General features: G+C 35.7%; 1 protein-coding gene across 4 annotated transcripts; it reads right to left on the bottom strand.

The window, feature by feature from the left end:
• On the bottom strand, positions 8,239-25,030 carry LOC109841274 (protein MULTIPOLAR SPINDLE 1). 4 transcript variants are annotated; one of them, XR_002247219.1, is made up of 11 exons: positions 24,871-25,030; positions 24,729-24,786; positions 24,505-24,651; positions 24,362-24,421; positions 22,224-22,306; positions 22,063-22,120; positions 17,465-17,578; positions 16,447-16,639; positions 10,443-10,513; positions 8,536-9,029; positions 8,239-8,421 (listed from the first exon to the last, which is right to left on the bottom strand). XR_002247219.1 is itself a non-coding variant. In XM_020410191.1 (10 exons), the coding sequence occupies exons 1-10, from the start codon at positions 25,015-25,017 to the stop codon at positions 8,842-8,844; spliced, it is 1,119 nt and encodes a 372-aa protein (XP_020265780.1). In that variant the 5' UTR covers positions 25,018-25,030; the 3' UTR covers positions 8,239-8,841. The 4 variants fall into 4 exon arrangements, 2 of the variants coding, with proteins under 2 accessions (XP_020265780.1, XP_020265781.1); XM_020410191.1 differs by having other exon boundaries at positions 8,239-9,029; XM_020410192.1 differs by lacking the exon at positions 8,239-8,421 and having other exon boundaries at positions 8,923-9,029; positions 10,411-10,513.

Here is a 25,845-nt window from a genome sequence, read left to right as displayed (position 1 = left end):
TCTTATCTCACATAGCTCCCCTGCTTGTAATTTTGTGAAAAACTAAAATTTTCTTGAGAGCAAACTTTAAAATTTTGGGGGAGGGAGTATGTTGCGTCTAAACGACAAGTGATGAAGTTTAAGATTTTTTCACTCAAAAATTTTTTAGTTATTTACAAATTACATGAAGGTGGATTATGTGGGATAAGATAAAGTTCAGCGGGATTTTGCGAGACAACTCATAGTTTATGGGGTTTATGTGAGATAAACATAGTTTAATGTGGTTATGTGCAACAACTCCCAAAGTTCAAGGGGATTTGAGAAATTAACCCTTATTTATAGATAGAAAATAGGTCTGGGTTGTATTTGGGCCCTAATAGAAAAGCCCAAGGCTGTTTCTTGGGCTTCTAATTAGGATACCGCACAAACAAAAACTATTTACCCACCCACGCACCCACTGTTTCGAAAACCATCATCTATCATATCCACAACTCAAAACACCCAAACTATACTATAGTTACCATTAATCTTTAGTTTTTATCTTTTTATTATTTTAAGTCTATCAAATAATGTAGGCTGAGATCTCATATGTGTGTGTGTATCATGTTTGTCGCACTTTTTTAAATGCTTGCTTTTGAGATTGTTTATTATAAAACATGAGTTTATAATGTCCAGAAGTGTTGTGCAATTCTGTTTTCAATGCAATAAGAAATGTGATTTCTTTATTGCTAGAAACACAGTTCATAATGATACTGTTATTCATGCTTGGCTCCATATTATAGCTTGAGATAGCAGATTTTGGAATATGACATGTAGTACTGATTTAACTTAATTTTTTTTACTATTCTGCTTGAAGATACTATTATGTGCGTGAGTGTGTCATGTTCGTCGTACTTTTTTAAATGCTTGCTTTTTGAGATTGTTTATTATAAAACATGAGCTTATAATGTCCAGAAGTGTTGTGCAATTCTGTTTTCAATGCAATAAGAAATGTGATTTCTTTATTGCTAGAAACACAGTTCATAATGATACTGTTATTCATGCTTGGCTCCATATTATAGCTTGAGATAGCAGATTTTGGAATATGACATGTAGTACTGATTTAACTTAATTTTTTTTACTATTCTGCTTGAAGATACTATTATGTGCGTGAGTGTGTCATGTTCGTCGTACTTTTTTAAATGCTTGCTTTTTGAGATTGTTTATTATAAAACATGAGCTTATAGTGTCCAGAAGTGTTGTGCAATTCTGTTTTCAATGCAATAAGAAATGTGATTTCTTTATTGCTAGAAACACAGTTCCTAATGATACTGTTATTCATGCTTGGCTCCATATTATAGCTTGAGATAGCAGATTTTGGAATATGACATGTAGTACTGATTTAACTTAATTTTTTTTACTATTCTGCTTGAAGATACTATTATGTGCGTGAGTGTGTCATGTTCGTCGTACTTTTTTAAATGCTTGCTTTTTGAGATTGTTTATTATAAAACATGAGCTTATAATGTCCAGAAGTGTTGTGCAATTCTGTTTTCAATGCAATAAGAAATGTGATTTCTTTATTGCTAGAAACACAGTTCATAATGATACTGTTATTCATGCTTGGCTCCATATTATAGCTTGAGATAGCAGATTTTGGAATATGACATGTAGTACTGATTTAACTTAATTTTTTTTACTATTCTGCTTGAAGATACTATTATGTGCGTGAGTGTGTCATGTTCGTCGTACTTTTTTAAATGCTTGCTTTTTGAGATTGTTTATTATAAAACATGAGCTTATAATGTCCAGAAGTGTTGTGCAATTCTGTTTTCAATGCAATAAGAAATGTGATTTCTTTATTGCTAGAAACACAGTTCATAATGATACTGTTATTCATGCTTGGCTCCATATTATAGCTTGAGATAGCAGATTTTGGAATATGACATGTAGTACTGATTTAACTTAATTTTTTTTACTATTCTGCTTGAAGATACTATTATGTGCGTGAGTGTGTCATGTTCGTCGTACTTTTTTAAATGCTTGCTTTTTGAGATTGTTTATTATAAAACATGAGCTTATAATGTCCAGAAGTGTTGTGCAATTCTGTTTTCAATGCAATAAGAAATGTGATTTCTTTATTGCTAGAAACACAGTTCATAATGATACTGTTATTCATGCTTGGCTCCATATTATAGCTTGAGATAGCAGATTTTGGAATATGACATGTAGTACTGATTTAACTTAATTTTTTTTACTATTCTGCTTGAAGATACTATTATGTGCGTGAGTGTGTCATGTTCGTCGTACTTTTTTAAATGCTTGCTTTTTGAGATTGTTTATTATAAAACATGAGCTTATAATGTCCAGAAGTGTTGTGCAATTCTGTTTTCAATGCAATAAGAAATGTGATTTCTTTATTGCTAGAAACACAGTTCATAATGATACTGTTATTCATGCTTGGCTCCATATTATAGCTTGAGATAGCAGATTTTGGAATATGACATGTAGTACTGATTTAACTTAATTTTTTTTACTATTCTGCTTGAAGATACTATTATGTGCGTGAGTGTGTCATGTTCGTCGTACTTTTTTAAATGCTTGCTTTTTGAGATTGTTTATTATAAAACATGAGCTTATAATGTCCAGAAGTGTTGTGCAATTCTGTTTTCAATGCAATAAGAAATGTGATTTCTTTATTGCTAGAAACACAGTTCATAATGATACTGTTATTCATGCTTGGCTCCATATTATAGCTTGAGATAGCAGATTTTGGAATATGACATGTAGTACTGATTTAACTTAATTTTTTTTACTATTCTGCTTGAAGATACTATTATGTGCGTGAGTGTGTCATGTTCGTCGTACTTTTTTAAATGCTTGCTTTTTGAGATTGTTTATTATAAAACATGAGCTTATAATGTCCAGAAGTGTTGTGCAATTCTGTTTTCAATGCAATAAGAAATGTGATTTCTTTATTGCTAGAAACACAGTTCATAATGATACTGTTATTCATGCTTGGCTCCATATTATAGCTTGAGATAGCAGATTTTGGAATATGACATGTAGTACTGATTTAACTTAATTTTTTTTACTATTCTGCTTGAAGATACTATTATGTGCGTGAGTGTGTCATGTTCGTCGTACTTTTTTAAATGCTTGCTTTTTGAGATTGTTTATTATAAAACATGAGCTTATAATGTCCAGAAGTGTTGTGCAATTCTGTTTTCAATGCAATAAGAAATGTGATTTCTTTATTGCTAGAAACACAGTTCATAATGATACTGTTATTCATGCTTGGCTCCATATTATAGCTTGAGATAGCAGATTTTGGAATATGACATGTAGTACTGATTTAACTTAATTTTTTTTACTATTCTGCTTGAAGATACTATTATGTGCGTGAGTGTGTCATGTTCGTCGTACTTTTTTAAATGCTTGCTTTTTGAGATTGTTTATTATAAAACATGAGCTTATAATGTCCAGAAGTGTTGTGCAATTCTGTTTTCAATGCAATAAGAAATGTGATTTCTTTATTGCTAGAAACACAGTTCATAATGATACTGTTATTCATGCTTGGCTCCATATTATAGCTTGAGATAGCAGATTTTGGAATATGACATGTAGTACTGATTTAACTTAATTTTTTTTACTATTCTGCTTGAAGATACTATTATGTGCGTGAGTGTGTCATGTTCGTCGTACTTTTTTAAATGCTTGCTTTTTGAGATTGTTTATTATAAAACATGAGCTTATAATGTCCAGAAGTGTTGTGCAATTCTGTTTTCAATGCAATAAGAAATGTGATTTCTTTATTGCTAGAAACACAGTTCATAATGATACTGTTATTCATGCTTGGCTCCATATTATAGCTTGAGATAGCAGATTTTGGAATATGACATGTAGTACTGATTTAACTTAATTTTTTTTACTATTCTGCTTGAAGATACTATTATGTGCGTGAGTGTGTCATGTTCGTCGTACTTTTTTAAATGCTTGCTTTTTGAGATTGTTTATTATAAAACATGAGCTTATAATGTCCAGAAGTGTTGTGCAATTCTGTTTTCAATGCAATAAGAAATGTGATTTCTTTATTGCTAGAAACACAGTTCATAATGATACTGTTATTCATGCTTGGCTCCATATTATAGCTTGAGATAGCAGATTTTGGAATATGACATGTAGTACTGATTTAACTTAATTTTTTTTACTATTCTGCTTGAAGATACTATTATGTGCGTGAGTGTGTCATGTTCGTCGTACTTTTTTAAATGCTTGCTTTTTGAGATTGTTTATTATAAAACATGAGCTTATAATGTCCAGAAGTGTTGTGCAATTCTGTTTTCAATGCAATAAGAAATGTGATTTCTTTATTGCTAGAAACACAGTTCATAATGATACTGTTATTCATGCTTGGCTCCATATTATAGCTTGAGATAGCAGATTTTGGAATATGACATGTAGTACTGATTTAACTTAATTTTTTTTACTATTCTGCTTGAAGATACTATTATGTGCGTGAGTGTGTCATGTTCGTCGTACTTTTTTAAATGCTTGCTTTTTGAGATTGTTTATTATAAAACATGAGCTTATAATGTCCAGAAGTGTTGTGCAATTCTGTTTTCAATGCAATAAGAAATGTGATTTCTTTATTGCTAGAAACACAGTTCATAATGATACTGTTATTCATGCTTGGCTCCATATTATAGCTTGAGATAGCAGATTTTGGAATATGACATGTAGTACTGATTTAACTTAATTTTTTTTACTATTCTGCTTGAAGATACTATTATGTGCGTGAGTGTGTCATGTTCGTCGTACTTTTTTAAATGCTTGCTTTTTGAGATTGTTTATTATAAAACATGAGCTTATAATGTCCAGAAGTGTTGTGCAATTCTGTTTTCAATGCAATAAGAAATGTGATTTCTTTATTGCTAGAAACACAGTTCATAATGATACTGTTATTCATGCTTGGCTCCATATTATAGCTTGAGATAGCAGATTTTGGAATATGACATGTAGTACTGATTTAACTTAATTTTTTTTACTATTCTGCTTGAAGATACTATTATGTGCGTGAGTGTGTCATGTTCGTCGTACTTTTTTAAATGCTTGCTTTTTGAGATTGTTTATTATAAAACATGAGCTTATAATGTCCAGAAGTGTTGTGCAATTCTGTTTTCAATGCAATAAGAAATGTGATTTCTTTATTGCTAGAAACACAGTTCATAATGATACTGTTATTCATGCTTGGCTCCATATTATAGCTTGAGATAGCAGATTTTGGAATATGACATGTAGTACTGATTTAACTTAATTTTTTTTTACTATTCTGCTTGAAGATACTATTATGTGCGTGAGTGTGTCATGTTCGTCGTACTTTTTTAAATGCTTGCTTTTTGAGATTGTTTATTATAAAACATGAGCTTATAATGTCCAGAAGTGTTGTGCAATTCTGTTTTCAATGCAATAAGAAATGTGATTTCTTTATTGCTAGAAACACAGTTCGTAATGATACTGTTATTCATGCTTGGCTCCATATTATAGCTTGAGATAGCAGATTTTGGAATATGACATGTAGTACTGATTTAACTTAATTTTTTTTACTATTCTGCTTGAAGATACTATTATGTGCGTGAGTGTGTCATGTTCGTCGTACTTTTTTAAATGCTTGCTTTTTGAGATTGTTTATTATAAAACATGAGCTTATAATGTCCAGAAGTGTTGTGCAATTCTGTTTTCAATGCAATAAGAAATGTGATTTCTTTATTGCTAGAAACACAGTTCATAATGATACTGTTATTCATGCTTGGCTCCATATTATAGCTTGAGATAGCAGATTTTGGAATATGACATGTAGTACCGATTTAACTTAATTTTTTTACTATTCTGCTTGAAGATACTATTACGTCAGTTGATATATTTTTCTTAGGGAATCAATTAAGATATCTAACCATATTGATCCCAGTTTAGTACTAAAATCTGTTACCTTGAATTTTTTTTATAATGTTTAAAAATATCATAAAAAAATTCAAGGAGATAGATCCCCTGCCATATATGCAGACGCGGTGCAAGGAGATAGATCCGCTTGCAGCCGTTCTGCCAGCTTTCGCAGCCAACAAGGGTCGTATAATTTTTTATCTTCCTCCGATCCTTCTTCCGTTAAAGGTCAAATTGTTCAGTGTTCCTTTTAGTTTAATGTCAAAAGTAAGCTGTAATATTTTTTTTATTTTATTTTTTGGAATTTAGCATTTTGATCTCATCCTACCAGTTGCAGAGGTTGATACGTCACTCTATTAAGAGAGGTCAAATTTGAACTTCCATATGATATTTGTTCATCGTAGACTAGTAGGCTGCAGTGAGTCCAACATTATTCCTTTTTTTCTGATTATTATGCTTAAACACAAGTGCACCAAGGAAAACAAAAATTGACTGCTTCCACCAAACAATTTTCATTCTTCTTCGAGGGATTACAGCTACTGATCAAACGAACACAAGAGCACCAAGAAAANNGGCGGCAGCGCTGAAGGTGAGGCAGCGCTCTTTCGATGGGAGGGAGGCTGGCGGATGACTTGCGAATAGCCTCCTCCGCCCGTATTCTTCCCACCTCTGCCTCCTCCTCCTCCTCCTCCTCCTCCTCTAACCGTGCGGCTCAGCCTCTGCTCTACACCTTCCACCTCACTTTGGCTCGCTACGTGGGCAGCATGTACGCCTAACAAGATATTTGAACGACGATGATAAAGGATAAAAATGATGATGGGTACCTTTCACAAAATTACCACCAACTTTGGACATACATGCTAGCTGAAACCATCATGAACCAACGACTGACATAAAGGTCTAATGTAATCTCATATATGTATGTATTTTATCAAGCCACAGATCGAGTTGAAAAGGAAAATCGTCTAAATCATAGGGACAAAATTATTCAAACCGTGTCTCATGCAAACCACGTGACAACTTTCCATAGCTCAGTAGTTTATAATTTCGAAATTTATCATCCAAAGATCCTACTAATAAATAAGTATGGTAGTGAAGATCTTAGGGGTCGATCATCCATGTCTGTCATCTTCATCGTCTTAGCATATTTTCCATTAAAAAAGTTTGGACAAAATTTTACTAATCTTTTACTGCAGATCGAAAACAAAATAATAGAAGAAGTTTGCAATTTATTAATCGATGAAAAAAAAAATATTGAAAGGAGAAGAATGCAAGAGATCACAGGGTGTACGTGAGCAAAAGAGAAAATTAAAGCAGGCAAACAAATTACAAAAGTATTACAAAGGTGGAATAGATTGTTAATTTATCAGCTTCAGCTTGCCAAATATTAGCATTGAATGCAAGGCCTATCAAATAGCATTTATTACAGTATATTCCGGTGTGTAGCACTAATTATGTGAAATGAATGTCTTATTTTCTCCCTAAAACCAAAAGGATGTGCTCAACACTTAAATCTTTCGATCTTACCGATAAGTATCCATATTATATGATAACTAACCAGCTAAGTTTGCACCCAAATTTTCAGCAAACTCACCTTTATCTTGCAGGTCCACACCCTCATGAGAGTTTTCATTAGCCAAACACTGGTATGATTCGGATATCAGAACGAAGAGAAGACATAGAGCCAGCGCAAGTCTCATCTCTATGATTTGAGCAAATGAAACTGGAGGAGAGTTGACAAAGGGTGAGCTATGTTATTAGCTAGGGATTAATTGGACGGAAAGATAAGCTTTAAGGTTGATTAAATAGGAGCAGGAACAAATATCTTTTGTCTAGAGCCCCAAATGACAGTCCATAGAAAAGTTTTTGTGGGGAAATGGCATGGGCAGCACATGGTCTAAAGTGAAAAAGGATTGCAAACTCGGATAGGCTCTTTGCTAGCCTTACGTTATATGTTGGGTTGAACTGGAGATGCACATCGTATACGACGGACACGCAAGTTGGATAAAGCACCAGACAGACTGCATCTAGGTGACGTTTTGCAACCGAACAAAAGGCTATGCATAATCTTTCTTACTTTTCCCTTGGTTACATAACTTAAGAACTCATAATCCAACTCACCTAGTATAACCTCACTCGCAAATCAAGAAAGTTTGCAGACTCCTTTACAAAATTTAAGCCGGATCTATCGAAAAGAAACGGCGTATCTTATAATCTATTATTGCACATGGACTTTAACTTTAAATGAAAATGAAATGCATTGTTTCTTCTCGAAGTAGATAAAGGACAAAAGCAGGAATCTGTGATGATGACAATAGAGATCAAACTTACACAAATTAATAAAATTAATAAGGAGTCGATTACTTTTCAATAGTGGATGTACTTTCCAGCGCCGCAGGCAGCTGGATGCTGTTGCCATTCATTAGATTTCTAGAATAGCAAACCCTCGTAAATGAAGATTTTTGGAGCATCTTATGAAAAGGATCCTTTTTTGAGCCCATAGCATATTTCATTTTCCCAATCCTACAAGTACCATCCAAACATGTTCTAAATCTAATACTGAAGAAATCGGACGTTTATTGCAATAGATACAGATAATCACATGTGAAAGTAAAAATATAAGAAAGAGCCACGCACCTGAAGATGCATAGACTAGGACAGCATTATTTCTTGTAGTACCCTTGTATATTACTTGGATGAATAACCACAAAGTTGTTGTGAAAGAAATTTTGCTTGCACAGAAAATGTTTAACAACGCCATGAAAATTACCTTTACCTAAATTTCTGCAATGAGAGTCATTTCTATATCCATAAAGACAGTTTCTATATTGCTTGTAGGTACTCCTGTATTGATTCACGACACAGACTTCTCGGTCAAAACTATGAAACCTCATGCTCTTTTAGTGAGTTATTATAGAATCGCCAGGTGAAAGCGAGACCTCATCAGCAGCAGATAAGATCAGAGAGAATCTGCGGATCAAGATTTCCTTGTTCTGCTAGAGGGCTCACCTGTTTCACCAATTCGCCAATTACCCGTTCAATATATAACATGTATAGGCTATTCCTGCACTCCAATAATTCCAAACTCTTGCGTGCTTGTAGAATCGATCTCACCCATTCTTCAAAAATTCCTGAATTGAGAGAAAATTACTATCCATCACGAGTCTGAGTTGACCCATAACCTTTGACAAAATGAAACGAGTTAAAAAACAGTATGAGAAAATTATGATCTGAAACACTAAAAAGGCGTTCTCTTTCCAAATCATGGTTATTAACAGCCAAGTGATACTGCTCTAATTAATGCTTGGAAACAAATATGTAGAACTAGATCAAAAGAAAAATTAACTCCGGAAGGTTGGTACCATTTGGAAGCCCGGTCATCCGAAACAATATATGAATTTCAAAATAAAAGATGATACGCATGCGCACTGTGGTAAGATAGGTCTGAATAGCATCTTAAAAAAAGAAGCATAGGCTAGCATAACACGTTTTGATGATCTACTGATATTCTGGGTAATGCTTAACATATATAGAAACATAACAAAATATTATTTTCTTCAAAGAGAATAACAGAAGAATTGACTGGCCTCTTCACTGAAATCCCGATCATAAAGGATTTCATTATTGACTAAAGCAATCAAACATAGTAGATCTCCCTCCATTCTAAAGTTGAAAACTTGAGACATGCTTTTTCTTTTTCCCGATCTTGCTTAAACTGGTCCTTCCTGCTCAGACAATCACAACCAGTTTGTGGACTCTTGAACCAAAAGATGTGTTGATGCTTACAAATTGGAACTATAATATGCATGGCTTGTATGCTCGTCTTTTATCACTTATCTACAGTTGAAAACGTCCTGAGTTGCACTAATCACATACATTAGATACTTGCTGTATCATAAATCTTATATAAGTTGTAAAAACTTGCCCAGTTATGAAAATCCAACAGAAGTTTAAAATTTAAGAGTTTTTTAGATTAATCATACATCCTAGGAATCGACCTTCCCCTGTAACCATGAAACAAGTGGCATTTGGTTAAATCATGCACAATGAAAATCAGATCTGAGAAATGTGGCCCAGTTGTTCAAATACAACTGCTATAAGTTTGAGTGTTCAAGTTAATGAAGTGTTCAAGTCAATGAAATAGGGTAAGACATGATGTAAAAAGACTAAAGGTTTTCCAGAATTAAGTTGCAATCATTTTTATAAGAATTACAAACAATTCATTTATAAAGATATCAATTGAAACATATATTGAAGTAGCTTTCCATACAGCAAGTGTGTAAATTAACAATGTCTGATAAATGAAAAGCCTTCTCAAGAATAATGTTGGTGTTACATAGTCCAGTATTACTGCCTGTTTTGGCAAACCGTATAAAAAGAAACATGTCTTACAAGTTAACTAAGTATATGGTCGATTTAACTATGTCATATACTGAATCAACTGACCAAACAACTAATGCATAAAAAGCAACAAAAAAATGATGAACAGTTGAATTCACTAGACATATCTACCAGGGTGAAAGGACAGCAGGGAAGTGAGATACTTTTATCAAAATCTTCATTACTTGTCCATTCTTGCACAGAATCCAAAATCAATAACTCCATCAGTTGAATCCTGCTTTAATCAAAAGAAAACACGTGGAAGACGTTATATTTGAAACTATAGGAAGTGAAAGATGCATATTATATTTGACTCTCGCCAATCCCAATACATTTAGTCATCATCTACTATATAACGCACTTTATGCATAAACATGTTTACTCTGACAAGAAATTGTGCATCTGATATTAAGATAGCTATCTTAAGGACAAAGCTTTTAATGGTCTCCGGAATGTTACTCATCGTTGACCAGAGAAAACTATGTCTTAACTAATGGCATCTTTTGATGTCTGTCGAGCTTACTATAAACTCTTAGTTTATGTTGGAGATCACCTGGCAAAAAGATCAAACCAAAAGAGACTGCTTTCTGAATTATATTTCTATAGAAATTCAAACTGTAGCAATAAATATATTTCTAAAAGACGCAGAATATTTGTTGTTGAACTTCAGAAAACCGATCAAATCTGTGAAAGGGTAAAATATTCTATATGTTGAGACTGTCATTTGTTGGCTCGTCATGGGTCCTTTTGCGGGTCTAAAAAATTTTCCAAGAACAATCCACCTTTTCTTGTTTGATATATTGGTTAAGGATACTCTACTACAAATAGAGAGATCTTATTGGAGGAAGTGCCCTACATAATAAAGCTTGTGACAAATATATTAATTAGTCTTAAGTTTCCTGTCTTAAGTTTCCATTCGGCAATCAACAAAGGATGTAAACGAACATGATAAAGCTTTAACATTGAATCTGTGCCAGCAAGCTTGCAAGCATAGGCGATCAATTATAATGAACTTACGTAGACATTTTCCAGTAATCTGGTTAAAAGGATCAAATTTCCTCAGGTATTACAGGTCATGTTTACATCAAACACAAAGTGCTAATCTTCGAAAAAAGGCATTGTCAAAATTATCAGCCGAAAATCTTGAAAAAGGAAAAAGTGAGTGGGCCTCGCTAAATAATTCGCACCGAAAGCAGGCGCATATTTTGAAATGAGGAAAAGTGCACAATAAAATAATATTATAAAATTTGTGCATAGTGATTTCAGCTACCTATAAATAGGTTCATAACTCTTCAAGAAAAATCCATCCCAGAAACAACTCCTCATATAGAAGAGTGTGAGAGAAAAAATAGAGAGTTTCTCCTTGTAAAAAGAGATTGTAACTCCTAAATTTTTCCTCGTAATGGATTCTTCTATTTTTGCCTGTGATTTTTACCCCAAAAAGATTTAGGGGGTTTTCCACGTAAATCTGTGTGTTTTTTTATTACTTCCACACTACTATTCGCTGCGACCCTACTCTATTGGGCCCTGGGTTTATCCCAACAAGTGGTATCATAGCCAGATTTAGGATGCTTGTATCTATTTATCGTATGCTCTGTGGCTGCCACCAAAGGTGGATCATCCACATCAGAAAATAAGTTAGATTATCATTTACCCTTTAAAAGCGACGGTACTATTCATGAGTACGGTACTGTTCACGAGTATCATACTGTTCATAAATATGGTACTATTCACTAATATAGTACTATTCACTAGTACGGTTACTGTTTATAAGCACAGTTACTGTTTACGTGAAATAGGAAGAAGTTATTGTTCGTGGTAGAAGTAATGACGGCGAAGTTCGAGATCGAGAAATTTAACGAGAGTAATTTCTCACTGTGAAAGTTGAAGATAGATGCTATCTTGAGAAAAGGTAATTGTCTAGAGGTCATCAATGTAAGGCCAGATGACATCACAGATGATAAGAAGTAGAATGAGATGGACATGAATGCTATTACAAATCTCCATCTGACATTAGCAGATGGGGTGTTGTCAAGCATAGAAGAGAAGAAGACAGCAAAGAAGATTTGGGATACTCTAACAAAGCTATATGAAGTAAAATCCCTGCACAACAAAATCTTCTTAAAAATAAGACTTTACACTCTGAGTATAGCGGAATCTACATCGATAACTGACCACATCAACACCCTAAACATACTATTTTCCCAACTCACAACGATGGAACATACAATCGGTGTGAATGAACGAGCAGAATTTCTACTTCAGAGTCTATTTGACTCGTATGATTAGCTCATCATCAACCTAACAAACAACGTCCTCACGGACAATCTAGTCTTCGACGATGTTGCAGCCGCTGTTCTGGAGAAAGAAAATCGGTGCAATAACAAGGAAGACAGACAGACAAGTTCGCGACAAGCGAAGGCCTTATTGGTGACGAGAGGAAGATCAACGGAACGTGGCTCTAGTGGGAGTCATACTCATGGTAGATCAAAATCAAAAAATAAGAAGAATATAAAATACTGCAATTGTAGCAAAAGAGAGCACGTGAAATCGGAGTGCTAGCACAATAAGAAGAGTGGTGATAAAAAGTTCAGAGCCATCAACATCTCAAGGATGCATTGTCAGCACGTCAGATGATGGTGAAATTCTATACAGTGGAGCAAGCACTGTTGATGAAGACAGAAAGAGGTTTGCTGATGTTTAGCTTCTAGATTCAGCAATCTCCTGATACATGACCTCCCGAAGAGAATGGTGTCACAAATATGAACCTATCTCAGGAGGATCTGTATTCATGGGCAATGATCATGTCTTGGAGATTTCTGATATTGACACTATCAAAATTAAAATATTTGATGGTATAATACACACCATTCAAGATGTGCGACATGTGAAGGACTTAAAAAGATCCTATTGTCTTTAGGACAATTAGATGAGCTCGGATGCAAGACTCATATAGAAAACGGGATCATGAAGATTGTTAGAGGGGCGTTTGTTATGATAAAAGGAGAAAAGATAGCTGCAAATCTATACATGCTCAAGGGAAAAACCTTACAGAAAGCTGATTCATGTGTGACATCAATCAGCCGTGAAGAAGAACAAACCATGATGTGATAACACAAACTAGGCCACATGTCAGAACGAGGCTTGAAGATTCTCTCCGATCAGAAACTGCTTCCTGGACTTAATTCGGTAGTTCTTCCCTTCTGCGAGTATTGTGTTACAAGTAAGCAACATCGGCTAAAGTTCAACACATCGAGTTTTAGAAGTAAGGCTACTCTGCAACTGGTTTATTCTGATGTATAGCAAGCACCAGTTATATCCATGAGAGGAGCAAAATATTTTATGTTCTTCATTAATGATTATTCCAGGAGATATTAGGTGTATCTAATCAAGAAGAAGGCGGATGTGTTCTTAATCTTTAAAGTCTACAAAGCGCGAGTCGAGCTTGAATCTAAAAAGAAGATCAAGTGCTTGAGATCAGATAATGAAGGAGAATATACAGACGGTGAATTTCTTGCATTCTGTAAGAAAGAATGCATCAAAAGACAAATCAATACTGCTTATACTACTCAACAAAATAAAGTGGCAGAACGGATGAACAGAACTCTGTTGGAAATAATAAGAACAATGTTGACAATTATAAATCTGGATAAAGTCTTTTGGACGACAGCAGTAAAAATCACCTATTATGTGGTGAATCGATCTCCATCAATCGCAATACAGTTCAAGATACCGATGGAGATGTGGACAATGTTCAAGAAATTATACAATGTTTAGAAGTCCAGACGTAATGTACAATGTTCAAGAAATTATAAAGTTTGATTCAAAATCCAGAAAATATATAATCTTAGGGTATGCTGACGGAGTAAAGGGGTATCGCTTGTGAGATCCCACTGCCCGCAAGGTTATCGTCAGTAGAGATGTTATCTTTGTAGAAAACCAACTGCAAAGTGAAGAGAAAGAAGTTCGACGGTCAACTCGTGAGAGAAGACCACCGACTCGGCACTCAAAGTATATTACGGAGAGTAATATTGCATATTGTCTTCTAACAGAGGATGGAGAGTCATCAACTTTTTATGAAGCTATAAATAGTACAGATGTATCTTTATGAATGGCAGCAATGTAGGAAGAAATTGAAGCTCTTCATAAGAATAAGACTTGGGTACTTGTGTCACTATCACAAGAAAGAAAGACTATTGGAAATAAATGGATCTACAAGATCAAGCGAAATGGAGATGATCAAGTGGAGTGATATCGTGCTAGATTGGTAATAAAAGAATAAGCTCATAAAGAAGGTATTGACTTTAATAAAATATTTTTTCCTGTAGGTCGATTTACAACAGTCCGAATAGTCCTAGCTATGAGTGCTATATTTGACTTACATCTAGAGCAACTAGATGTGAAAATAAATATTTCTTCATGGAAATCTTGAAGAAGAAATTTACATGCTCCAACCAGAAAGTTTTAAAGAAAAAGTGAAAGAAAACTTAGTTTACAGATTGAACAATTCTCTGTACGGTCTAAAACAGGTGCCGAGATGTTGGTACAATAGATTTGATTCATTCATCATGAGCCTTGGATACAACAGACTTAATTCAGATCCTTATGCATATTTCAAGAGGTTTGGTGAAAATAACTTTGTTATCTTATTGTTGTATGTTGACGACATGTTGGTTGCAGGCCCCAACAAAGATCGTATCAAAGAATTAAATACACAATTGGCTAGGGAATTTGAAATGAAGGATTTAGGATATGCAAATAAGATTTTAGGGATGCAAATTTACCGAGACAGAATTAATAGGAAGATTTGGCTTTCTCAGAAGAACTATTTGAAGAAAATCTTACAGTATTTTAACATGCAGGATTGTAAGTCAATTTCTACCCTACTTCCTGTTAATTTAAGTTATCCTCCAGTATGAGTCCTAGCAGTGAAGAAGAGAGGATGGAAATGTCTCGAGTATCGTATGCATCAGCAGTGAGAAGTTTACTGTTAGTTGTGATTTGTACAAGACTAGGCATTGCACAAACAGTGGGAGTAGTTAGTCGATACATGACGAATCATGGTAAAGAGCATTGAATGCTGTAAAGAGGGTCCTAAGATACATTAAGGGAACCACAAATATTGCATTATGTTATAGGGGATCAGATTTTATTATCAATAGATATGTTGATTCTAATTATGCAGGTGATCATGATAATAGCAAATCCATCACAGGCTATGTGTTTATACTGGCGGAGCTGTAAGCTGGATTTTAAAACTACAGTCAATTGTGGCTACTTCAATAACAGAAGCAGAATATGTAGCAGCTAAAACTAGTAAAGATGTGATATGGTTGAAGATGGTGCTGGAGGAACTCGGACATGAACAAAAGAAGATTTATCTATTTTGTAACAGTTAGAGTGCTTTGCATTTAGCAAAAAATCTAGTTTTCTGTTCAAAGACAAAACACATTCGAGTTCAGTACTGCTTCGTTCGTGAGAAAGTGGAAAAAGGAACAGTGGATATGCAGAAAATTCACACCAAAGATAACCTAGCATATTTTTTGACAAAAACAGTCAATACTAATAAATTTATTTGGTGTCGATCTTCTTGTAGTCTGTCAGAAACGTGAGCAACATGAAGATGGCAAGATAGAAAAAATGGTGTGGAGATATGATTGCTACTCAATCAAATCTTCAAATAGAAAATTGTCAACCGGAAATCTTAAAAAAAGAAAAAGTGAGTGGGCCCCGCTAAATAATTCGCACCGAAAGCAGCTGCATATTTTGAAATGAGGAAAAGTACACAGTAAAATGATATTATAAAATTAGTGCATAGTGATTTCAGCTGCATATAAATAGGCACAAAACTCTTCTAGAAAAATCCATCCCAGAAACAACTCCTCATATAGAAGAGTGTGAGAGAAAAAATAGAGAGTTTCTCCTTGTAAAGAGAGATTGTAACTCCTAATTTTTTTTCTCATAGTGGATTCTTCTATTCTTACCCGTGATTTTTACCCCAAAAAGATTTAAGGGGTTTTCCATGTAAATCTGTGTGTTTTTTTTATTACTTCTACACTACTATTCGCTAAGACCCTGCTCTATTGAGCCCCGAGTTTTTCCCCACAAAAATTCATCAGAAGAAGTCCATAACTGTAATCAGAAAATTACAAGAATCTGTATACTTACATCATATACATGCTGCCATGCATTGCCGGGCAAGCCTTGTCAAAAGGATCCATCACAAGTAAGCTGTCTGCTACTATTGAAACCTTTTGAGAAACTATGAGCATTACGCGTTGACCAACAAAGGCCTCATGTCCCAGCTTGCGGATTAAGTGTTGGGCATAAAACTGGGCATCTGAATCAGATTTCAAATATCCTGATGAAAAGAAAGGGAGAAAAAAAAGTAATCAATGCTTAAATCAGATGTCAAAATAGTAAAAACAGATGGTAAATCAAACGCGCGATTTAATCCATCAAAATGCAAGAAGTAAATTGCATGATTCCCCATCCTTGTTTGAGGGCATTGCAGTTACAATATGTAATGGACCATCGGGCACGCTCTTGTGAGTGTGCACGTGTGCATCTGCATCATTTTGTTAAGAGAAGAAATCTTCTCTCCAGGAATAACTCCTGAGTAGAATAAATCCCACAACCCCCTATGAATTAACTGTCACACTGCCTACACAAACATCATGCTGTCTTTCATGTGTTACTTAACTGGTATCGCGGATGAAGTTGTTCCAGGCTAAAAGGCTCACGTTGGTTTCATTCTATCAATGCACACATACATATAACATGATAATAAGTTCTCTAAAACTTAGGTTTAGCAATACAAATACTTTCCATGATTTGTGCACTTCAAATGCTATATGTGGAATGCAGAAAATCTTTCCCTTGATAAATGCTGATGGACAAGGCCCAGAACCCTCTTTCGTCTATTCCTAAGCTCGTGGCATTTTCAATAATCATGAAGCCGCAACAATGCCACTCAGAACAGAAGATGTATGAATATTTCTGAAGCTCAAATTGTATGCATATTTTGTTTAAAACTAGTTGCTATATACACGTTGAAGCATATTATCAAATGCTAGATTACAGCAGGGATTAATTTAATAGGGAAGAAATATTGGTAAAGATAAAGGTAACAACTCCAATTTGTGAATCATAACTCACAATTATATAATGTGAAAAAAGACAATACCATTGTTTTCTTGAAGACCACACATTCTTCTCATTAAACGCATAACCAATCCATTGACAGTCTCTTCAATAAGCTCGCCGTCCTTTTGCAATGATAGCAAGTTCTTCAACGAGGCTTTAAATTGAAATATAATTTAAAACCACCATTAAACTTTAAGTACTGACATATGGGAGAATCCAAGTACCATGCATATAATGTAAGAAAGGCAAACCACATTTTTCGTCAATGAAGCTACAACAGATTCCAATATGTAGTTAGTAATGATAAAGATACTGCATGAGAAACAATCAAAAGAAAAGGCGAGCAACATGTTTTTCATTTAGGCTGTTACAAGTCTCATTGCGCGCGGTTAGCAATAGCAGAGAAGGGATCATGACAAAAACAACAATAAAAAATTCAACCATAAACAATAAAAAAATTCCTCTTGTTCTAAGACACTTTATAAGTCCTAGTGAACTCAAGAATAGAGAACACATTATGATGGCATCACATAATTTATATAAAATACATTACACAAACCATTATATTCGTTTTTTATTCTAAACAATCCGGAAAGAAAAAAGATGGAGCAAAGAAATATGAAATTTTATAGCATGTCAGTTTCACCTGTAACTTCCAGCGTATCTGGCCTACACATGAAGAAAAGTAGAATAGAGTGCATCATATGATGATTTTCTATGGAAATAGAATGTCAAACTTACTGCAGCTTGTCCAGCAGAGGGAGATGCCTAAACTACAAAGTCATATAGGATTTATAAAGGTGAACACTGGAGAGGAGGGTGTTTTTGAGCTTGAAACAATCGGCTAGAATGTGTCCCTTCTTCTTACAATAATTACATGTGAGATTCTTGTGTCTTGACTTTGAACGGGTCCTTGAATATTTCGGGGTTTTGTCCTTCGACCTACCCCGATCAACAACCAAACCAACGCCTTGAACTCCTTTCTCCAAATTGGTCATCTCATTATCAATATGTAACTTGGCTTGTAGATTGCTCTTCACATCCTCAAGAGTGATTTGATCTCTACTATAGATCATCATGTCTCTAAAAGCCTTATAAGAAGCCGGCAATGAGCACAACAACAATAAAGCTTGGTCCTCATCCTCTACCTTAGCACCCAACTTGTCCAAATCATTTAATAATGATGCAAACTCCGAAATATGATCGGAAATGGATGTACCTTCAACCATACGAAGAGTGTAGAGGCGCAACTTTAACCGCAATCGGTTGGTAAGAGACTTCTTCATGTAGATACTCTCCAATTTCTCCCATAAACCCTTGGCGGTCTTTTCCGAAAGGACCTCTTGTAGTGTTGAATTGCTCAAACACAATTGGATGGTCGAAAGAGCTTTATCATCCATATCAAGCCACTTCTTATCGGTAACGGCTTCAACCAACTTATCTCTACCATATATGGCGCCCTTAATTCCAAGACTGGACAATATGGCGGCCATCCGCACTTGCCAAAGTGCAAAACTCGTCTTCCCATCATACTTCAAAACCCTCCGGTTGCTTCATGTAAATTTGCTCTTCTAAATCACCATGCAAGAAGGCGGTTTTCACATCCATTTGCTCTAACTCCAAATCGGAGTATCACCTTCTCGGCAAAACTCTTTTGTGAAAGAGATAGTTTCCGGTTGGACCGGTCCCTTGTGATCTCCATGCCAAGAAGCCTTTTGGCGGCCCCTAAATCTTTCATCTCAAATGTCGAACCAAGTTGCTCCTTCACCTTTCGAATTTCTCCCAAATCGGAGGCCGCAATCAACATATCATCAACATAGAGCAACAAATAGATGAACTCATCACTCACTAGCTTCTTGAAGTAAACACAACTATCATAGCTAGAACGGTGGAAGCCAATACTTACCATGAATGAGTCAAATTTCTTGTACCATTGCCGCGGGGATTGCTTAAGGCCATAAAGGGACTTCTTCAACAAGCAAACATGATCCTCTTTTCCCATGACAAACAAACAAAAGGCGGATAAAGGTGCTTCTTCGGGAGAGGCCAATGTGGCCAATTGTGACACGATGGATACTTTGTGTGTGGTTGATACCAACATTGATGACAAGAATTGTTGGGTTATGGATACGGGTGCATCACAACACATGACTCCTAATCGAGATTGGTTTGAGACCTATGAGCCCACGGATGGTAAAGTGCTTATGGGAAATAACAATTTGTGCAAGGTTGAAGGGATTGGTTCGGTAAAGATCAAGTTTCATGATGGCAAGATCCGAAGAGTGACGGGTGTGAGACACATACCCGCTTTGACAAAGAGTTTAATTTCTTTGGGTTCTTTAGAAGAAAAGAGATGCAAGTTCCAAAGTGAAGGTGGAGTTCTTCGTGTGTCAAAAGGGGCTCTCACAATCATGAGAGCAAGAAGAGTTGGAACTCTCTATTTCTTGCAAGGTTCTACGGTCACGGGCTCGGCGGCTATTGCGGCTCCTACCACGGATGCGGATGTTACGAAGTTGTGGCATATGAGGTTGGGGCATATGAGCGAGCGAGGAATGACCATTTTGAGTAGGAGAGGCTTGTTGTGCGGCCAATGCACCGGCAATATGGAGTTTTGTGAACATTGTGTACTTGGCAAGCAAAAGAGATTGAGCTTCTCGACGGCCATTCATTCGACCAAGGGAACATTGGACTACATCCATTCGGATCTTTGGGGACCCTCTCAAGTGCCATCTAGAGGAAATGGCTCCCGTTACATGCTCACTTTTATTGATGATTTCTCAAGGAAGCTTTGGGTTTATTTCTTGAAAGAGAAAAGTGAAGTGTTCAAAAACTTCAAAGAATGGAAGTCTCTTATGGAAAAGCAAACGGGAAGGAAAGTGAAAAGGTTGAGGACCGATAATGGTTTAGAATTTTGCAACCGTGAGTTTGACAACTTTTGTAAGGCCGAAGGGATTGTTCGTCATAAGACGGTTGTACACACTCCACAACAAAATGGTGTTGCCGAAAGGGCAAATCGGACACTACTTGAAAGAGCTCGGTGTATGCTTTCCAATGCGGGTTTGGGTAAGGAGTTTTGGGCCGAGGCCATAAGCACGGCATGCTACTTGATGAATCGATCTCCTACCACTTCGATTGAGTGCAAGACACCCGAAGAAGTGTGGTCGGGTAAGCCGGCCGATTATTCAAACTTGCGGGTGTTTGGTTGTCCCGCTTATTTCCATGTGAATGAAGGAAAGTTGGAGCCAAGGGCGAAGAAGTGCGTCTTTGTTGGGTATCCTATGAATGTGAAGGGGTACAAATTATGGTGTCCTAAATTGTCCAAGTTCCTCATCTCAAGGGATGTTACATTTGATGAATCGACTATGTTGAAGACACAAGGTGGAGCATCCGAGCCAACTACCAAGGAGGACAAGACATTTGAGAAGAAGGTGGAGTTTGAAGTGCCGGTCCAACAAGGTGATGAGGCCACGTCACATCATGATGATGCTCATATCGAAGAAGAGGAAGAAGAAGATCAACCATATGCTTTGGCGAGGGACCGCACAAGAAGGGAAATCCGGCCACCTTCAAGATATGGATATTCCGATTATGCTTATTGTTTGTCCATTGCCGAAGATTTGGATTCAAACGAGCCATCTTGTTACAAAGAGGCGATCTCTTCGAAGAATGCGACCGATTGGGTTGCCGCTATGAATGAAGAGTTACAATCATTGCAACAAAATGAGACTTGGTCTCTTGTGAAGCCTCCTAGTGGTAAGAGAATTGTGGGTTGCAAGTGGGTGTTTAAGAGGAAGATTGATGGCTCAAATCCCGCGGATTTTCGATACAAGGCAAGACTTGTGGCTAAATGGTATAGTCAAGTCCAAGGTGTGGATTTCAATGATGTGTTCTCTCCTGTAGTGAAACATACCTCCATTCGAGTTTTGCTTTCTTTTGTGGCAATGAAGGATTTGGAGTTGAGAAGTTCTCACCAAACTATCGTTTTTCTCTCTACCGCTTTCCCTTCTTATCAAAAACCCTAACAGAGGGAGAAGAATCAAAAACGCTAAGTAAAAATGTAAGTAAAGAAGAAAAGATAAGGAGATGATGCAGCTAAATTCTAGAGAATAGGTCGTGCAGAATGTTATTATCGACAGACTTCATATTTCAGATTTAGTTTTGATAATTGGACATGCAACAGTCAATTGATCATTCAACCTGACATAAAGATATACACATGCCTAGATTTGCTGAGCTTATCCAGTACTGTTTTTCATAGAGTAACCATCTGCAGGTTACTTTTGCCTTAACAGTGGAGCTATCAGTTCTCAGAGAGATTACTTGAAAGTTGACACTTAAGTCTTTGCATTGGAACGACCAAAAGACAAGAACGCTTTTGCTAAAAAGAATATCCGTATGTTCCCCCACATAACGGACAAATAAATTAAGGCAAACATCTGAAGTATGGATAAAGAAAGACAATTTATATCAAGTAGATTTTACTGAAATATGCACAAAAGTAGAGAAATAGTTTAACCCTTTCCAGAACTCTTCTCTAAAAACTTCATAGAAGCGGAGAATCAACATATGACCATCAATTAGGCATGTAAGTTTTTTGTATATCTTGGAAAAACTGTATGAAAATAGATGAGAGCCTACCTAAAATAAAATCTGTAGCTTGATGTGACAATGTAGAAAAAGAAGCACCAAATTCCTCCTATGCAACATAATAGAAACAAGAAAATCAGAGATGCAGGAGCTTCTAATATGAAAGAGATAGATTAGACTATCTTTATGACTAGTGACAGAAAAGCACTTACTTTGACAGAATTAATGCTTGAAAGCTCCACCAATAATTCAATTGATGTACCAAGCTGCTCAAACTCACTTTCACTGTTGAACTCTATGATTAGTCAAAAAAAAATATCAAGTCTGGAAATTTGCATTCATAGTCCATCAATATAAGAAAATTAACAAAGGTAACAAAATAATATAAACTAATAATTTAGATTATACAACATTTTGACTTTTACTCTTCTAGTCAGCAGATATACAACATCATCATCACTAGCTAAAAAAACAAAACAAATCTACCCTATCCAGAAAAATAAAAAACCAAATCCACAGGTGCCAATTAAAATAAAAATCTGGAAACCACTAAAGGACACAAAGCAAGTTCTCCTTGAAGAAAAATAGGTGGAGTTCAGCTGCCTCATTTCATTACAGAGGAATAATGAAACCATTCAAACCAAAACCAGTAGTTAAAAAGGCTTTTGTTAATTGAAAACAAACATAAGAAAAGTAAATGTTAGATCATAAAGTTTTTGTCTTGAAGTGTTCATAAAAACTTATTTAGATCATATATAAATGTAAACAGATAGAGACAAGGAAAGTAACAGCATGGACTGTAAGGTTCCATAATCAACCACGTATCGTACAGTATTTGATAAAATTTTAAAGAAGTCAAATTACTACTTAAACTTTAATTGCACTTAAACTTTAATTGCTGTGATGCTGCCACAAATATCAGTCAAGTCTCAGTTAAGATTTTTCCCAATCTCATAGAGCAGACCTATAGGATTCCAGGACAATTTTCCAGCCATTAACACATCAAACTAGGATCCTAAACCTATATATGTAGAAGTTAATAGTGAGCCATCTTATTGAAGAACCAAAGAAGCACGATAATGATCTTCAGGTCAAATGATATGACAAATAACCCCTTCTGAAAAGTACATTGAATAGGCAAAGGCATCATGTCTAATAGGTGTGTCCAACACAACACAGCTTCAATAGAAGTTCCCCTGTTTCATAGTTAAGAATTCATCTGGTAGGCTATAATTCATGAATCATAGGAATTGCAATAAGTGAAGTGAAAAAGACAACACCATATGTTAAGAGGATTCTAACAAATACAAATGGGCTAAGATAGAAAATGAATTATGCATTAAAACATCAATGGACTTTTCTTTTGGGGTGGGGTGGGGTGGGGTGGGGGGGGAATCAACATACCTAAAACGCATATGTGAATATGTTACAATACTAGCTAGCCATTAATCTGACCAACTTTGTGTTGAAATATGTTGACATTTTGACTGATTCAGATACAACATAAGTAATAAATCTAAAAAAGATTTTGATTTTAGCTCTTAAGCACTCATATAATGCAGTTTGACCAGCAATTCTTACCCCTACAAAGGATACTCACCCATGTTTATCTTGCATTAAAAGTTTGTTGGCCGAGATCAAGTTGCAATTTCAGGCAGTACATGTCTGATCCCAGTCATATTTGAATGTTTTCCTATATATGGATTTCTTCTTTCATAATTGCAATGCTTCTTAATTCAGCTAAAGAATAGAGATTCTACATTCTTAAAACGATAAAATTATGTCTCTGTTTGCGAGGAAGCATATTGAAACCTTAAACAGAATTGATCTATCATGTTTAGTTTCTCAAACTATTTTAAGGGCTTCGTACTTACAAATACATGTTCACACGAAAACTTCATTCCCCTACACCAGGTCCTTCATCTTCAAAAACTAGCTCAACATGTTTGAAACCACCTCGTTGCATTCTACTAATATTCTTAAGCAAACAATTCTCAAGTACGAAATTAAGTAATTAAGATGAAGAGAAAAAGCTCTTTACCTTAACATAATATGAGTGTGCATGTGTGCATGTTATTCTTTACATTGCCAGAATTTCTGCTTGTCATTTGCTACAAATTTGAATTTACAAAATAGCAACCAAAGAAGGTGAAAAAACAAAGAAAAAATTGTTAGGGGTCTAATGTGACTTTTCAATATGCAAAACAAATAAATTGTATAATGATATGATCAAAGATTCGAAAATCAGCACCAAAGGGGAAACAAATGCACATGAGATGGTTCTTGTAAGAATAGCAACCAAACTTAGAATAAACAACCAAGAAGCAGAAATTTTACAATTGGAATTTACCAAGAAAATGCCTCCTGTGCAGAGAACCCTCCACCCTTCTCCTCCTTTCTTTCCAACGAACTGAAATTAAAAATTCCAACAATTCATTCCACACCAAAAAAAAAAACTAAAAGAAATCCAATTCAAAAATAGAAATTACATACCAAGCCTTAAGAATCGCCTCCTCAAAACTTCATTGATCCAGTGCTCATCGCCTCCATTCTCCCTATCCTTCCTCAAATCACCGCAACCATCGAAGAAATGGCACTGGCAAGCAGCGATCTGCGGCAGATCCTCTCCCTCCTTCGCATCTAACAAATCCAAACAAAATAACCAACAGATCGATAAATCCTCGTACTTAGGATTTCGAATTGGGAGAAAAGAGAACCTTCGAGCTGCTTGAGCTCCTCTCTGAGCCTCAGGATCTCTCTCTTCCGCTCCTTTGCCTGCAGGAACAAAATTAGGGTTAGCGTTAGGGTTTGGGAACGTTTCTCTAAGCGACTGGGAGAGATCTAGGGTTAGATCGGTACCTTCTGCTTCCAGCGCTGAGCGTCGGAGGTGGAAGAAGGAGAGGGAAGCTTGTGGTGGAGTTTCTTCAATCGGAGGAGGGCGATGGCGAGGGCGATTTTGATGGAGTTGGGATCAGGCGTCGGCGAGGTCGACGATGGCGGTGCCATTTTCTTCAAGCGAGCTCTGATAAGAGAGAGAGAGAGAGAGAGATGAGATGGCGCGAGGGGTTTTTAGGGGCATTTGAAGAGGCGAGCGCGAGAAAGGTGTATGTTGACGGATTTGCCCTGTTGGTAAAAGACGAAAATAACCTTGAAAGTAAGAATTCGAGTAGATAAAGAACCATCTAGACATCAATATTTACGCTAATTAGCATTTAGGAAAAAAAATATTCATTTTATTATGTAGATTACAAATTAAAAACGATCATTTGTCAAAATTCTGAACTAAGCACGTGTCAAAATTAATCCGATTTGTGTCTAACAAGTTTCAAGAAGTATGTGTCAAATATAAGATATATGTCCCAGAACTGCATAAATTGAAATTATAGTATAACGGCATTTCTCATTTGCATAAATGCGTTAACATAAATGCGTACATTTGTAAGTGCTCTCCAATTGGTGTCGGATACAAACATAACATGAATATGAAAACGGCTTTGTGATAGAAGTATAAGGGCATTTCTCATTTGCATAGAACACATTTCTTTTTAGAATCATTGATTATGTTTTTTTAATGAGAATCATCTTTAAAATGAGTCGAGTCAATAGAAAACACAAGCTACCTTCAAAAAAAGTGGAGTTGATAGAAAACTCATTTGAAGTCCTTTTTATACGTAAACCACTTTATAAATGATTTGGACTTTCAATCAACCACTTTTTATCAATTCTTGCTCAATTAATATCTAAACTATCTTTATTGATTACACGTGTCTAGCACATGTTGTACACCTACAAGTGTAATTTAATGAGAATAATTTAGATAATTAAAATTTTAAT

This window comes from Asparagus officinalis, chromosome 5 (genome assembly GCF_001876935.1).
Source record: "Asparagus officinalis chromosome 5, Aspof.V1, whole genome shotgun sequence".
NCBI classification, from domain to species: domain Eukaryota; kingdom Viridiplantae; phylum Streptophyta; class Magnoliopsida; order Asparagales; family Asparagaceae; genus Asparagus; species Asparagus officinalis.
Note: the sequence above shows the minus strand (reverse complement) of the source record. Positions and strands in the feature narration are given on the sequence as shown.

Coding starts and splice junctions, on each gene's coding strand:
- LOC109841274 (XM_020410191.1), bottom strand. CDS start 25,017: ATGGCACCGCCATCGTCGACCTCGCCGACGCCTGATCCCAACTCCATC. Junction 24,652..24,728: donor GGAGCTCAAGCAGCTCGAAG/GTTCTCTTTTCT, acceptor TGGATTTGTTAG/ATGCGAAGGAGGGAGAGGAT. Junction 24,422..24,504: donor GAGGCGATTCTTAAGGCTTG/GTATGTAATTTC, acceptor TTTTAATTTCAG/TTCGTTGGAAAGAAAGGAGG.